Genomic DNA, 16660 nt, shown 5'->3' on the forward strand with positions numbered 1-16660 from the left:
AAGGAAGGAGGGAAGAAAAGGGGAAGAAAAGAGGGAAAAAGGAAGAGGGAAGGAAGGGGAAATGGAAAGAAGGAAGGAAGAAGAGAGGGTGGAAGGGAGGAAGGAAGGAAAGGGAAGAAAGAGAGGGAGGAGGAAAGGAAGGAAGGAAAAAGGGAAGGAAGAAGGGAAGGAGGGAGGAAAAGAACAAAGAGAAACAGATAAAGGATTTCCAGAGACTGAAAATGTTTTTCTATATTAGAGCTTTTCCCCAAGTGCTATCTCCATATGCTACTTGCCTATTAAACACTGTCCTTTGAATGTCTCTCTAGGATCTCAAACTCAGTAGGTCAAAGCTCTTTCTGATCAAAACAAAATCCCTTTCCCAATATTACCTCATATTCGTTTCATGTAAATTTAATGTCTACTTACACATATTCACATTGTCTCCACTCACAGAATAGAAACTCCTTGAGAGCAGAATGTTAGTTTCTCTCTTTATGTTACCAGAGACTAGATCAATTCCAGGTACACAATGCTTTAAAAACTGCTTAATAAATGCTTTCTGACAGTCTTTCCTCAGCTTCTCCCTCTTCCCTGCTATCCCCCCTCTCTCTTTCAATGGCCTCACAATTCCCAAATTATGCAGGCTTGAGATCTTGGTAGAATCTTTTAGTCTTCCTCCCCCATCCAATCAGCTGCTAATCCCTGGGAATGCTATCTCCACAACATCTGACGATTCCAGTCTTACTACTACATCCTTAGTTCACTACCTCTTGCCTGGACTATCATAGTGACCTCTCTGCAAATTATCTCCCGTGTACAGCCTCCACATCTCTACTTGTTGAAATCCTCTCCACATTTTAGGAATCAATTCACATGCCTTGTCTTTTTTGATCCCCTTAACTGAAGATGAGCTTTGCCTCCAAAATTTGTTCAGAGTGCTCTGTTTGAATCCATCTTACCTGGATCGTTTTGCATCCTATTCTATCATTACTGTGTGCATATGAATTTATGGCCCTCTATTAGATTTATTTCCTCGAAGACAGGGACTATGTCATTCTCCATTTTTGTGGCTGTTGGGCCTGATATAGTGCTGAGCCTTGAGTTTTTTTTAATCCACATCTGTGATTTCATCAGTACAGGGAATTGTACAGGGAATTGCCTGGTAAGGAAACTGTCTACCAATGCAGATCAGCAATTGTTCTGCAATTTATAGTGTCAGAAACTGCTTGGGGGCAGTAAGACATTGTTCAGGGCCCCAGAGTTCATATGAGTCATAGGAAAGATTTGAACCCAACTCTTCCTTATTCTATTGGCTAGTTACCTAGCCAAGATGCCATGCTACCTTGTCAATAGTAGTGTTCAAACATTTACTGCATTGAATTGAATTTGAGATTCTCTACTGACTTGACTTTTGTGTCATAATTGTAGGGAATAAGTTTTTACATTTGATTTCTCTCTTCTCATTTTGGAGACATGACAAGACACTGTTTAGTCTGTGTTGACTTTTATTAGAGGCACTATGTGGATGTATATCTGGGGAAGGGGAAGTAACTGCCCTCTTGGGCTAGCTCTGTGCATCCAAGTTCAAAACTCTCTCTGATCTCCAGAGTGAGCCAAAGGAAGCAGGGACAAAGTGGAATTGGGATGTCAGGGAGGAGTAGAGAAACATCTAGCAGATTCATCAGTAAAGAAGCCTGGGACTCTGAAGATCCTCCTAACCTCCACGCCAAGGAGGTACTCTGACCTTCTCCTATTTCCACCGACCAGTGACTTTGGCCTTGCCTCGGGTCTTGGAGCTGCAAGGAAGAAAGCAATATTCAGATATAAAATGAGTTTGAGTAAGTTTCATCAGAGAAGGCATTAGAGAGCAGGCAGAGAATGACTGATCCTAAGGAAGGGGGAAATCAGGGTTGGAGAGGCTATATTAAAGGTGAAAGAGGGAAAGGGGGAAGAATCAGGAAGGGCTTTGTAGAAGGGAAGCAAAAAGAGAATCATGTGGACCAAGAAGGGACAAAGGAAGTATACAGAGCAAATTAGGTAGGAGGGTGTGGAGGGAGAGCAGTAGACACTTACACCTTCTGGTTATCATTGATCCTATTTCGGAGAACGTTAATCTGCAAGAGAAATAGGATTGGGTGAGCAGAGCTACAGGATCAGGAAAACCCAGGAATAGGACAGTTTGGCCCAATGGAAGAGACAATAGGTAAGAAGGGGAGCCCAAACACACCATATCTTCATTGTCTTCTATTGCTTCCTAATTAAAGTTCAGCTTCCTCTGTCTGGCATTCAGGGTCATCTGCAATTTGGTGCTATCCTGTTTTTTAGACCTAATCTCATGTTACTTCACCAAACACATGCTATACTTTGCCGACCCAGACAATTCTCTGGACCCCAGACGTGGTCTTTGCTATTCTGCCTCAAAATTTTTGTCTAATCTGTTCTGAAGCTTAGGGAGCAGTTATGATTTATTTGTAGTGGAACCTCCCTTCCCCAGTGGAGAACTTCACAGTCTTAGAGAATTGCTTGAGAATGTAAGTGTTAAGTGACTTGTCCAGGATCATACAGTTTAGGACAATAATTTTCTTTGTATAATTTAGTAATTATCCATCCCAACCCCCCAGCCCTCCAGTGGATTGGAAGCTTCTTGAAGTTAAGGACTTTTATAATTTAGTCTTTCTTTTTTAACCCCCCTGGCACTAGTGGTATTTAACTACAGCTAATAAACAGCTGAACTGAACTCAATGACAACAATAGTTCACATGCATAGTAGTGCTTTGAAATTTCTGATGTACTTTAAGCTGGTTCATATTGACAAACTTTAGAGAGGATATGATCTATAGGGTTTCAGCTACAATCTGTCTTGTTGTATGGGGATGTCTGACTTGTCCAGGATCATACAGCTTAGGAAAATAATTTACTTTGTATAAATTTGGTAATTATCCATCCCTACTCCCCAGCCCTCCAGTGGATTGGAAGCTCCTTGAAATTAAGGATTTTTAAAAAAATTTAGTCTTTCTTTTTCAATCCCCCTGGCACTACTGGTATTTAACTACAGCTAATAAATAGCTGAACTGAACTCAATGACAACAAGAGTTCACATGCATAGTAGTGCTTTGAAATTTCTGATGTACTTTAAGCTGGTTCATACTTTTATGACAGACTTTTAGAGAGGATATGATCCATAGGGTTTCAGCCACAATTTGCCTTGTTGGAGGGAATGACCATATCCCCATAATCAAAGAGGTTCCAGATCCATTGGGGAGAGGGAGATATTTTACATCCATTCCTGATTTCATATTCACAATAAGTGCATTGAAGTAAGTAAGTACAACATGCATTTTTTACCCCCCTTTTACAGATGAGGAAAATTAGTCTTAGAGAGATTATTAGGTGTCTTGACCAGGGTCACACAACCAGCCAAAGGTCAAAGTCAAATCTTCCACACCTTTATCTTTGAACTTTTACCTCTCTTTCAAATTCCCATTTAAATGCCACCCCCTCAAACATGCAGAGCCCTCGATTTTGTAATTGTGTAATGTACTTATCATGTGACATTGTGAATTATAGCTATCTGAATTGGTGTCTAAGCTCCCTACTAGACTTTAAGTTCCTTGAGGATAGGGGCCACAGTTTAAAAGAACTTTGTTTCTCCCTCTGTAAATGTTATACAATATTCTGCATACAGTAGGAATTTACTAAGTGCTTGATTATACTTAAAAGGTTCAACCAAGATTGTAAGTCCACCCTGAAGTCCAGGGAAGAGAGTCAGGTTTTTTCTTTTTCACACTCCAGGATTATATGATAATAGGCTTTTTAAAAGTGTTCTAATGATGAACCTATATCAGGGACACATTGGTAAATATTTAACAACTCCAATTTTTAAAATTGTATATAGGACACCCTTTTATATTCCACTGCATTATTAACATTTTCCCCATCACTTTATTAAGTCTAGACCATAAACAAAATAATAGCCCAGATTTGTAGCATTTGTTAATTTCCAAAATATAAATGCTTAAAATGAAAATTTAGCAATCAGGTCAGCAGTTAGAGCTGGCTTCAGCACACCTTTGTATCCACATAAGTTTACTTGATAGGGAAATTTCTGAGTTAGAGACCACACTTCTGAAAGGCTAGGAATGAGGGGCTGGGATAAGAGAAGTGGGTTCTAGGATTGTCTGACCCCAAGAACTCAGAATCACTCAGGTATCTAAGAAATGTAAAATCAGCCTCACTAAGCTTAGTCTTCATGTTTACTTCTGGGAAGCCCTGGTTTCCTTCATACTTTATCTGAAGGGCTGCCTTCTTTATAAAGCCTTTGCTGATCCTCCAAGCTATTAGAGACTTTTCCTGAAAAAAAGTTATTGAATTGATTTCGTATATACTAATCTATACGTATCTCCTCTGATAAAAATGTAACCGCCTTATGAGAAGGGATCATCCAGTTTCTGTCTTTGTACCCTAGTCACCAGCACACTATCTGGTACACAGCATATCCTTGGTACTCTGTTGATTGATAGGAACAGTGCAAATAGTCTGGTTCATTTAAATCACTTACCAGCATCTGAGGGGAAAGACATTGACATAGAATGTTACAGCTGGAAAATTATCCAATTCTCCCATTTTAGAGAGAAGGTCAAGGAGCAGATGAATTGAGTCCATGCTGCTTCTACTGCTTATGGGAAATCACAAATCCCCAAGGTCATAGCTAGAAAGAAGTTCCAAGTCCTTGGCTATTAGTAGCAGTGATTCACAACATTTCATCTTCAATATGCATCTGACTTCACCCCACATTTGAGGCATCCCACTTTTTGGTCCTTCTCTACTGCCTTGATGTGTCTATTCTGCTGAGCAGAAGTTCAGAAATTACATATCTGTGTATGTGTGCCTGTCAGTGTAAGTGAGCCCCGGTTGATGAGGGCAGTGGCCCCATTTACTGAATTTTCACCCAGCTGCAGCCCAGGGAATAATTAAGTATTTAATCAAGGCTTTGGCAAGAAAAGAATGACACTAATACCTTATATTTATGTTGTACTTTAGAATTTGCAAATCTTTTACATGCCCTGACCTCATTTGATCCTTACAAAATCCTGGGTGTTAGAAATGACTAAGATAATTTCCCTCATTTTATAAATAATAAAACTGAGAGAAGTCAGTATAGCTAGGGGTAGAGTTGGAACTCAAACATAATTTTCCTGACTTCCCAGCCCGTTTCTTTTCACTATATCACTTTTGTTAGTGATAGCTAGGGGATAAGCAGGAGACTGAAAGACCTTGAGAGGACTTCCAAAAAGAAATAGGAGCACTAGGTTGGGATAATTAGGAATCACCAGACAGAGAGTGTTGAGCAGCAATTAAAGGAGTGAAACACGTTGGAAACTCGAGGGATTGGTCAGGATGGCAGAAGAGATGACAGGAAGAAAAGGGAGGAGTGAATTTCTCTTACTTCATACTTCTGTTGCTTAAACCTCTCCTGCAGGTCAAATTTCTCTGCCTCCAGATTATAGATCGTTTGCCATAGATCTTTAGCCTTCTCCCTGTGACAGAGGAAAGTAGGAGGCAGGGGAGACAGGAGGAAAGCAAGTCAGAACAATAGAGTCACTGAAGCCACTCCTGTGGACTCATTACCAAAGTTCCAAGATACCCAGAAGATTGTTACCACAACCCTAAGCCCTAAAGCAATCTTGCTCTGAAGTATCCCAACCCCTCCTTCCAGTCCTAGAGATATTGGGAATTTCTCTGGTCCTTGTTAAGGCTCCAACTGAGGGGGTCAATGAGCCAACACTTCCTACAAGATCATAGAAGGCTGAGCTAACTCCTTGGGTATAAGGTCCAAAGGGGGGCTTATTAAAGAATCTAAGGTGTAGGCTAACTCTGTAGTTATATGTCTCTTAGGGACCTCTAGGAGTGAGGCAGAGTAATAGCGGAAGGAGCCCTGACTTAAGTTGGTAGTGGTGATCACTACTAGGTCATAGATAGAAACTTATGGAATTTTTCAGCTCAAGAGGTCACATCACGCTGTCGCTATCAGCAGAGATCTGCGCCTTCACTTCAAGGGGTCAATGGACCCTGAAATGAACCTTCAAATTAAGTATTCCAAATATTTCACTCTTGTTCACTCTTCAGACCCAACAAGGGCCATGCATGGGATACTTCTGCCCTCTAGTGGTATTTGCTGAGATTGGTCCCTAACCAGCTAAATCTGCTCAGCCTTGAAACCAGGTCTCCATCCCTCTCACCTCAGCTGATCTTCATTTAGATGGTCAATAGCCAACACCTTCCTTCTCTCCGCCAAGATCTTCTTTTTCTTCTCTCTTTCTGTCTGCCTTTTCCCAGTTTTTCGCTCTGTCTACAGTGAAGGAGATCAAGGAGGATGTTAAGGAAGGGACAAACTGTCATCCCCTGCCCATCCACTAATATCTATCCCACAGAAGCCCTAAGGATTGCAAAAGCTCCCCAACAATTCCCTTCTCGGACCCCAGGCTCTAGCTGGCACCCACGAGTCCTTGAAGAAGCTTAGACTTCCTAGAAAATTACTACTGAGAGGGGTCTCCTGAGTTTAATTTCTCTCCTGAACTTTAATTTCATCTGTGTAGATGCAAGCAAATCATTTCATTCCTCTGGACCTCCTTTTCCTCTTTTACAAAATAAGGTGGTTGAACTAAATGGCTCCTGAAGCCCCTTTTCAGCTCTTAATCTGTGATGGCATTAATCTCAGATTTCTCTCTATTCCTGTTCACTTTTGCATCCCCCAGCTCTGGATCTTTCCCTTTTTATAATCCATTAGATTTGGAACCCTTACGTCACATAATATCAGAACTTAAAGTGGCTTCAGAGGTTTCCTAGTCCAACCTATACCTAAATGAGGGTCTTCTCTAAAGTAACCCTGGCAAGCCGGTCCCTGCTTGAACAACTCAAAAAGCCATTACCTCCAGAAGAAGGGTCCTCAGGGGTCATTTAATATAATAACAACCTAAAATACCAGTCCCTTGGTTGTTAAGCTAACCCTGTCTGTCATTATCCTTTTGTGGTTCTTCAGCAGACTTGCTTTCTCTTTTAGGGAACCTTTCCAGATTTATGAAAGGACTTCAAATATTGAGACCTACCTGAGCTTGCTAGACCAGGAAACCATGAGAGAAAAACCAAGAGAGAAAAATTCAGACATACAGGCAGAGACCCAAGGGAGAAGTGGGGAAGGGGTAGGATAGGAGAGAAAGAGAAACACAAGGAAAGGGAGAGGAGGAAAGGAAAAAGCAGCAAATGTTAACTATTGTCTGTCTATTATGATATAATCTCTGTAGGATGGGAATAGGGATTCTTTTTTTTCCAGAAAAAAATAGTGTAATTATATCTGGGGCATGGGGAACAGCATGGGAGGTTTCAGACTTTGGAAATTTGAGAGATAATTTCTCCTTACATTATGAAAAGTAGATAGCTACCTTCCCACCCCCTAGACACATGGGTTGGAATATTGGGACAAGTTCCAATTGATCAGGGACTTGGAATAAAGACTTGCCCCAAACTTTAGGGTACCTAAACATAGCCCTGTAGCATATATTGCTAAATCCTATTAATAAGTAAGTAAAACACGAGAATACGATGGGTGACAGCTTAAGGGAGGCAGTGCTACTTCTGGGATAAAATTTGGGGTCCTATTAAGTGCCTTTAGGTACCTCTTACTATCAATCCTACCAATGTGGGGAGGAATCAATAGAGCAATGGGGAAGACTTGGGTTTGCTACTATTGAACAGGGAGAAGTATCCCAGGAGATGCTAGAGCAGCTTCTAAGGGAATCAGGAAGGTTGGACACACTGGGTTGAGAGAGGGATCTCTGTTTAGGAGATGTCTCACACTTAGAAGTCTCGAAAGGGTAAGGTTTATAACCAGTAAATGGGAGATTCTTCCTGAATATCCAACATGAATCCTGTAGTCTAATCTTTACTCATGTATTCTATTGACATTTCCTCACTTATTACTAATGCCCTACTCAGGGACTGGGCCCCTGTCTCCATGACACATCCTTCCTACCTTCTGAATGTAACCACCAAAGTGCATCATATTGGAGAGAGCTTTTTTTTTCCGAGCATCATCTTCAGCCTTCCTCCTATTCTCTTCCTCCTCTCGTCGGGCTTTTTCTTCCTGTATTGATGTAAGGTGAAAGGGAATAGAGTGGGATGAGGAGTTAATAGAAAATCCAGGGAAAAGAAACCAGCTGTTGTCTTTGGGGAAAACGTTTGCCATTGAGTGGAAAGATACACAGTTTATAGAAGACCATAACTGGTCTGGGATAGTTTCTGAAAATTTATTTTTTGATATCGGTACAAATGTTGACATTTATTCTAGTTAAACCACTTGCCTAATATCATATGACTAGTAAATGGTTCAAATCTCCTTTTGCTGACTCCAGTCCCAGTAATCTTTCCAACATAGCACCACAGAAAGGGCTATGTTACCCCATTATGTTCTTCCCTCAACTATGAAACATAATCTCCAACTAAATCATCTTAGTCAAACACCCTTATATAGACATACATATATGTAAATACACACACACACACACACACACACACACACACACACATATATATATATATGTATTGCATGTACCTAGTCAGTATGTATATTGACTCCCTCTTAAGAACATAAGATCTTCAAGGACAGGGACTAATTTTTTTTACCCTTTTTTGCATTCCTAGCATAGTGCTTAGAATATAGTAACTGTTTAATTAACATATATAGTGGGATAGAGTAGAAATATTGTTTGATGTAGAATGAGGATACCTGGGTCCTAATTTCATCTATTTTATTAATTGTGTGAATTTGAATAAGTTATTATGATTACTAAAGTTCCCCTCCTTTTTTTTTAAATTCTGTGACCTATGAGGCTTCTTTCCTATCCCAAACCTTAATGAATCAGGAATAACCAATTTTCCTTCCATGTAGAGTCTGGAGGGAGCTTGAATGAGGTTTGTGCATTCTGACCAGCACAGCCTGGTCAGAAACAATGTATTAGGGGGTATAACTTCTGTTGTTTCTTTGAATCGGGCACAATAAAATGGTGGTGGTGGTGGTGATGGGTGGTAGGAACACCATGTATGAAAGCATTATTGGTCACTTACCGCCAAACGGTTCTGACGCTCCTTCTCCCGTTCACTCCGGATGCGCTGCTGTTCTGCTCTCTCAGCCCTCCGATTCTCCTACAAGGAAAAGAATTATGACCAATACGTAAAGGGGAAGAGAGAGAGAGAGAAGGAGGAGCTTCTTTTCTTTTCTTTTTAAAATTTTATTTAGCCTTATTGCACTTTGAAGATATTGCATTTTTTTTACAATTTGAAAGTTTGTGACCCTGTCATTTTTCTAACAGAAGTCTCTTTTCTCAAGAGCCATCAGGCAAGAATTGGGAAAATGTAATAAGAGCAAAATCCAACATAGAGCTGTCTGATCTCAATTTCACTTTCACCTTTCTAATCAATACTTGATCTAACTGCCTGATAATTAATATTCTTTATGATTGTATCATTTCACTCCTTGCTCAAGAACCTTTAATATTCATTATTACCTATAAAACCCAAAATTCTTAGCCTAGAATTCAAGTCCCTCCACAAACTGGCACCATCTTTCCAGCTTTACTCAGTTTCCTCATTTGAAATTTGGAAGGGTTGAATCAGATGGTCTCAAAGATTGCGTTCAGCTCCAGATCAATGATTATAAGTATCCCTCCCATTGGTTACCTTTTCTTACAATATTCTTTAAGTCTGAAATGGCTTCCACCCATCATCCTTCCTGATGAATTACCTGTCCTTCAGATCCCATCTCAAATCCCATTTCCTCCATGAAGCCTTCCTAGATACTCCTCATCAATAAAGAACCCTCCCAAACCAAGTGTTAGATGAGACCCAAGATGGGAGGGTTCTTTATTGATGAGGAGTATCTAGGAAGGCTTCATGGAGGAAATGGGATTTGAGATGGGATCTGAAGGACAGGTAATTCATCACAATAATTATTGATAGAAAGATCATATCCTTCTTATCGATTGTATGTGTCATGAAGTAGATGCTCTATTTCATTTAACCTTCACGTCTTTCTTAGCCCTAAATACAATGTTCTGTATACAACAGATAATTAAGAAATTCTTATTGAAGTTGTTAAAGCTTTGTCCCAAACTCCCAAGCTCCTACTCCATAATTGACCTCAGAAATAATAGCTGCACAGGACAATTTACTACTAGTCAAAGACCACCGGAAAAACACAGATAAGATTATTCCTGGGCAGACTTTTGGGCAGTAAAAAGAAGTGATGTCATAGGAAGAATGATAAAGTTAGGAAGTGTTGAGTTTAAATTCTAATTCAGTATTGCGTGGATGATGTGGGCAAAGTCATTTGATCTTGCCAGGCATCCCTTTCCTCATCTAAAATAAAGAAGATATGCCAAACGACCTCTGAGGTCATCTATATCTTCCTCTACATCTATAAGCCTATGTGTATTGATTCCATAAATACAGATAGTAAATAGGGGTGTATATGTGTGTGTGTGTTTGTAAGCATGTGTGTGTGTGTGTGTGTGTGTGAATTAACCAGTTTATATGTTATCTATAAAATAGCAGAGGAAAGTAGAAAATGAGCCTTTGAGTCAGGAAGTACCAGTTCAAATATTGCTTCTGACACACTGGTATCATCATCAGTGTGATCCTGGTTCCTTGAGTTCTCTGTGCTCTGAGAAACTCTCTAAAAAGAAAAGGTGCTGAGTAGTTGGTGCTGAGCAGAGGGAATTTCCTCACAAGGAACTCCCTAGAGCAGTGAAGTCACAAGTATGTTAAAAAAAAAAAAAAAAAAAAAAAAAAAAAAAAAAAAAGAACATTTAAAACTATCTTTTATACACCAGGACTAAGTCACAGCTGTTCTTTCTATCATCTAACAAGTGAATTGGAAGAGGCTACAGAATTGATTCATTGGCAGAATGGGATTGATATGAGCAGAGATTTGAGGGGAGAGGAATAAGAGTGGGATACCTAGAAAGCAAGAAAGAATAATAGCAACAGCTAAAATTGCAAACTTTGAGGTTTTCAAAGTGCTTGGCTTGACATGAATTATGTCACTGGATCTGAGTGCAAAGTACACCAGACTTAGAAAGATGGTCATTCAGATCATGGCTCCCATCACTAATTAGTAACTGGGTAGCATAGTGGATAGAGTGGAAGACCTGGAGATAGGAAACACTGAATTCAAATCCCCTCTCAAATGCTAATTAAGTATATGTCTTTAGGGAGGTCACTAATGCTTTCTGAAAGTCACTTATCTTTCCTCATCTGTAAAATGGACACTTAAACCTTTATCTGCCTCAGTTTCTCCATAGGTACAATAGGTATAATAATAGCACCTATCTTACAGAGTTGTTATGAGGATTGAAGAAAATTATGTTATATACATGCATATATAATATGTTGCATACTTTGTAAAGCTTTATATAAATACTGTCTTTCATTATTAGTAGTGAACACACTACACAAGTCCCCAAAATTCTCTGAGTCAGCTTCCTGGCCATCAGATGGTAGTAAGAATGCTTAGATTACTTACTTCATAGGATCATTCTATGGAAAGTGTTTTATAAATTGTAAAGAGCTTTGCAAATATAATAATATAATAAATAATATTGGATTGTAGGCTATTAGATGGGACAAAACTCAGAAGCATTCCAAACTTGAACACATTAGCCAGAGGAACAAGACTCCAGTCCAAAAGTCCTGCCTTGTAGGGCTTCCTGATCAAAAGAACAGAAATTTTCTACTTACAATCCTATCCTTCAGAGAGATGAGCTCCTCCTCTTCCTTCTTTCGATTTTCAAAGTGAGCCTCAATCAACGTTTGCAGTTCATTCAGGTCCTTCTCCATGCGCTTCCGGTGGATGTCCTGCCAGAGAGGAGGATGTGCTCAGAGAAGCAGAGATTTACAGTCAGAAGGAAATTTAGAGTTCATTAAATTCAATTCCTTATTTTATAGCTTGGGAAGAGAAGGTCAATAGAGTAAAAATGGCTTGTTCAATGTCACACAACTGCTAAGTAGCTGAGAGAGAATTTGAACTCTGGTCTCTCATTCCAACTCCAATATTCTATGAACTTCACCATTTATCTAGCAAAGCCTCCAGTCCTAAATTAGGATTCCCAAACTTGGAATAGGCATAAGACAGTGGTGAGGAGACATCTCCCAAGCAGACAGTCAAGCACAATGGTGAGCAACAGAAGAACAATCCAAAGCAGATGTTGGCCAGGACCCTTGACACTATTCAGTTGTTTAGGCATGGACCTGCATGTCCTGGAGGGTAGAAGATCATCCCACCCAGATTGACTCCAACCCATACAGAGCTCCCTTCTTGCTCATGAAGGAGAGTTCTCTTGACTTTTTGACCTGCTCTCTGCAGACTCAACACTTACATCAAAATCTACTCTCTCTCCATCAGGGATTTTTGGTGGTATCAAGTTGGGCATGAAAAGCCTGTAAGGAAGAATGAGATGGGATTAGTGAAGATCACCATCATCTTGGTTATAAAGATTTGTGGCTGGAGAGGACCATCTAGTCCAACTCTCCCATTTTATGTATGAGAAAAGCTAAGGCCAGACAAGGGGAGTGGCTGATTTGTCTGAAGTCCCAGGAAGTAAGGAGCAAAGCTATTTTATAGGAGACCAGAGTGAGCAGGCAGCATAGATGACCTATTTCCTTTCTCCAAACCCCAAGGTTCCAAAACAGTCAATTCTCAACTAACCTCAGGACAGTTACATGGGGTATAGCTTCTTTAACTCCAGCCTTCAAGACATTTTCCTGCTATTTCACCTGTCTAATCTATATTAAATTACTTAGGGGAGGGGAATGAGAAAGAGAAAAATAATGAACATAAGGTTTTGCAAAGGTGAATGTTGAAAATTATCTTTGCGCATATATATATATATGTATATATATATATATATATATATACATATATATATATATATATATTGCTGAGGCAATTGAGGCTAAGTGACCTGCCAAGGGTCATATTGCTAGAAAGTGTTAAGTGTTTGAATTCAGATGTAGCACAGTTGACAGAGTACCAAGCCTGGAGTCTAGAAGACCTGAGTTCACTTCCTAGCTATGACCCTGAGAAGTCACTTAACCCTGTTTGCCTCAGTTTCCTTTTCTATAAAATGAAATGGAGAAGGAAATGGCAAACCACTTTGGTATCTTTGCCAAGAAAATATCAAATGGGCTCACAAAGAGTCAATCACAATTGAAATATGTCTTTCAATAGAGAATGGAGTCATAAGATCATAAGCTGATAGTGTTAGAACTGGATAGACCTCAGAGATCATCTAGTCTCTAGTCTCTTTTACAGGTGAAAAAACCAAACTGAACTCAAAGAAAGATGCTGCCTTATAGATTTGTGGAAGAAAAAAGGTGTTTCAAGGACATGAGGAAGGCAGGACAATATGTTGAAAGTAGGTGGAGGATGTAGGTTCAGATCCTGACTTACTAGCTGTGTGAATTTGAATTCATCTTTTATCACGTAAGCTTCAGTCTCTTTATCTGTAAAATAAAAAGCATTGGAGTCTAATCTCTAAGATCCTTTCCAGCTCTAAACCCCAGTATATGTCTCTATAAGGAATGAGGATTGTAATTAGGACTAATCTCTATTCATTTTAAGAAGCTTACATCGAAATGGAAGGAAAATTGAGGAGCTATTGAGACTCTGGCTGTACTGCATGTTTCCCTCTTCAACTCCCTGCTCTCCATTTCATCTCTAGACAATGTCTGAAGATGGATAAAAGCAGAGTCCTAAAGAACCTTTGATTAGGCACCTTGTTAATGAATGAAGGCTAACACAGAACCCCTGACCTTGGATCTTCCTCACACTATGGAGTTTTCAAATTTCTCCTCCTCTTTCTGCCACTCCAGGTCCTCCTCCCAAGTGTCCCTATGATCCAGACTGACTCCAGAACCTGGAAAAAATTCTAGTTGGAAAGTTCATACTCATGAGCCAGAGATTCCACTGCTAGCCATATACTCAATGATGCTCATTGATCAAAAAAAAAAAAAAAAAAAAAAAAGGCTCCATCAAAACATTTGTCCCTTTTGTTGTAACAAGGAACTGGGAACAAAATAAATGCTTATTCATTGAGGAATGGTTTGAATAAATTTTGGAACATGAAGTGATAGATTATTATAGAATCATAAGAAATAATAACTACAGAGAAATATGAGAAGACTTACATGAACTGATGCAGAGAGAAATAAACAATTAAAACCAAAACAATATACAGAATCTTTATAATTATACAAATGTAAAGAACAACCACCACAAACAAAAATGAATGTTGCAAAATTACAAAATATAAGCCCCAAAGAAAATATAAAGAGACATCTTCCCACTGCTTTGCAGAGAGATGTTTATGAAGAAGGGTGAGTGGTGAGGGGTTCCAGGCATGGAACATTACATATAGTACTTATTTTTCAATGTATTTATCTGTTTTGCTAATTTTTTTCTTTTAAAAAATTTTTTGCTATATGAGGTGACTGTCTGGGAGGGGGAAGGGATGGATATAGGAAAATAATTAGATTTGTGTAAAAGCAAAATAAAAATTTATTTGTTAAAAGAAAGTAATTGAGTTCTATCTAGGTATCCCTTCTTCCCTATTTCAGCCTCAGCTGCAGAAAAGGTCTCAGATCTAATTCTCCCTTTGGACAGAAAAGGATTGTCGATCCCTTCTCTCTTCCCACTCTCTGGTGTCCCTGAACCAATCTTAGTCATAACTATTTACATTTACTCTCTCTTATCTTTGAGACATTCTTATCTTTGCTATCTTCTAGCACCCAATCAAAAGGGTTTCATACTCACTTGGGCTTGGGTTTCGATTCCTCCACTGGGCCATCTACAAAAGAGAGAGGAAAAACAATTAAGAACTGAGATCTGAATTCTCGTCCTGACCTGCATCTGAGCCTGATCTTTCAAAAATTAAGTCAAGTTGTCAGTTGTGATAACTTAGACAAACAATATCAACCCTCTGGGTTTCAGTTGACTTCTAATTAAAATTATTCTGGGCCCATTTATCTGTTTCCTTTCATCTCTTAACATTCTGTAGTTCTTTAGCAAACAGGGGCACTGCCAGACAGTCATTTTATCTTTTTTCAGCGATGAGGGTCCAATTATTGTTGGCCATCTCCCATTCACTTCAGCTGTTATACACTCTATTCACCAGCTGAGGGCAACTTCAGGAAGATGCCAAATTCTAGAGTTCTCAAAGAGAAGGCAATTTCTATCATCTCTCCTTGTGTCCCTCCTTTTGTGGGTGGCAGGGTTTATCTGATTAGTTTCTAGATCTGGTCAGTGTGGACTTGCCCAATAACGAACTTGATTTGGCTCAACTACCACCCACTTGGAGAACTCTGCCCTCTTACCTTTGAGCTGCATAGACACTCTAATTACATGAACCCTGTATCATGGAGTCAGTCATAAAAAAATTGATTATATATTATATTACTTAACCATAGGCTCAAATAGGTAAAATAAAAATATAATGGAAAAATATTAGGAGTAAAATCAAAATACATTAGAGCACAGCTGCAGCTTCTCCCCTACCCAGATCACCATAGATAGCAAGATATAGATAGTTTTAGACTTAAGTATTTGTGTGTGTGTGTGTGTGGTCAGTCATTTTTCAGTCATGTTTGGCTCTTTAAGCCCCTATTTGGGGTTTTTCTTTGCAAAAATAGTGGAGTGATTTGATATTTTCTTCTCTATTTCATTTTACAGATGGAAACTGAGGCAAACAGGGTTAAGTAACTTGCTCAAGATCAAACAACTAGTAAGTGACTAAGACCAAATTTGAACTCACAAACATGAGTCTTCTTGACTCCAATTCTAGGATTCTATCCACTGTGCCACTTAGCTGCCCTAAAATCAGGAAAATCCAAGTTCAAATTTTACCCTAGTTAGGTCACTTAATCTTTCTCAGCTTCAATTTCCTCAGCTGTAAATGGGGATAAAGGCACATATCCCACATTGTGAGGATAAAATTATATCATATTTGCAAAGAGTTCTGCAAATCTTAAAAGCACGGCATAAATGCTCGCTATTTTAAGCATGTCTCAATCCCAAGGGTTCCTTAATACAGTTCCAGTGCTTATACCCAGAGTATAAATATACTCTTGCTATAGTTTTAAGAATGGAGAGTTCCTCAGTTACTCCCTAATCATTAAAGATTTTGATTTATTTTTTTCTCCTCAAACCAATTAGAATATTCCTCCAAGAGAAGAAGCAATGGAAAATTAGGTCCTCTGTCTCCATCCCTTTATTACCCTTTTATACCTATTGGAAAAAGGTAAGCCTAAGTTCCCTGTAGGTGTGTTGGGATTGAGGGTTCAGAGGATCACATGAGTTAAAAAAGCACAAAACAAAACAAAAAAACTCTCAATTTTTTTTTTGTATTATCACCTGATCCCTTGGGCAGTCAAGGGAAATACTGGGCTCCCCTTCCAGAATAATGCTTTTAGATTATTGAAAGAAATTCAAAATTTTAGTTAAAGATTAGTGAAAATAAAGACTTTTTCTCTATCCAACTTCATAGAATGCCTGAAATCTACCCATGGACCCATTAACAGAAGGGGGTGGTCTATGGACCTTATGTTAAGAACTCCTGATCTGCTGGAAAAA

General features: G+C 39.2%; 1 protein-coding gene across 5 annotated transcripts in view; it reads right to left on the reverse strand.

The window, feature by feature from the left end:
* Window positions 1-1469: 1469 nt before the first annotated feature.
* Window positions 1470-16660, reverse strand: part of TNNT2 (troponin T2, cardiac type) — a 30373-nt gene continuing 15182 nt past the window's right edge. For all 5 annotated transcript variants that reach the window (XM_074308754.1, XM_074308753.1, XM_074308757.1 and 2 more), the window contains 9 exons: window positions 14846-14879; window positions 12411-12471; window positions 11773-11889; window positions 9103-9180; window positions 8012-8122; window positions 6222-6331; window positions 5429-5519; window positions 2056-2096; window positions 1470-1778 (listed from right to left, as the gene is read on the reverse strand). In XM_074308754.1, coding sequence (XP_074164855.1) covers window positions 1733-1778; window positions 2056-2096; window positions 5429-5519; window positions 6222-6331; window positions 8012-8122; window positions 9103-9180; window positions 11773-11889; window positions 12411-12471; window positions 14846-14879 — 689 coding nt within the window. In that variant the 3' untranslated portion in view covers window positions 1470-1732. The remainder of the gene's footprint in view (window positions 1779-2055; window positions 2097-5428; window positions 5520-6221; window positions 6332-8011; window positions 8123-9102; window positions 9181-11772; window positions 11890-12410; window positions 12472-14845; window positions 14880-16660) is intronic.

This window comes from Sminthopsis crassicaudata, chromosome 4, assembly GCF_048593235.1.
Source record: "Sminthopsis crassicaudata isolate SCR6 chromosome 4, ASM4859323v1, whole genome shotgun sequence".
Taxonomy (NCBI): Eukaryota; Metazoa; Chordata; class Mammalia; order Dasyuromorphia; family Dasyuridae; genus Sminthopsis; species Sminthopsis crassicaudata.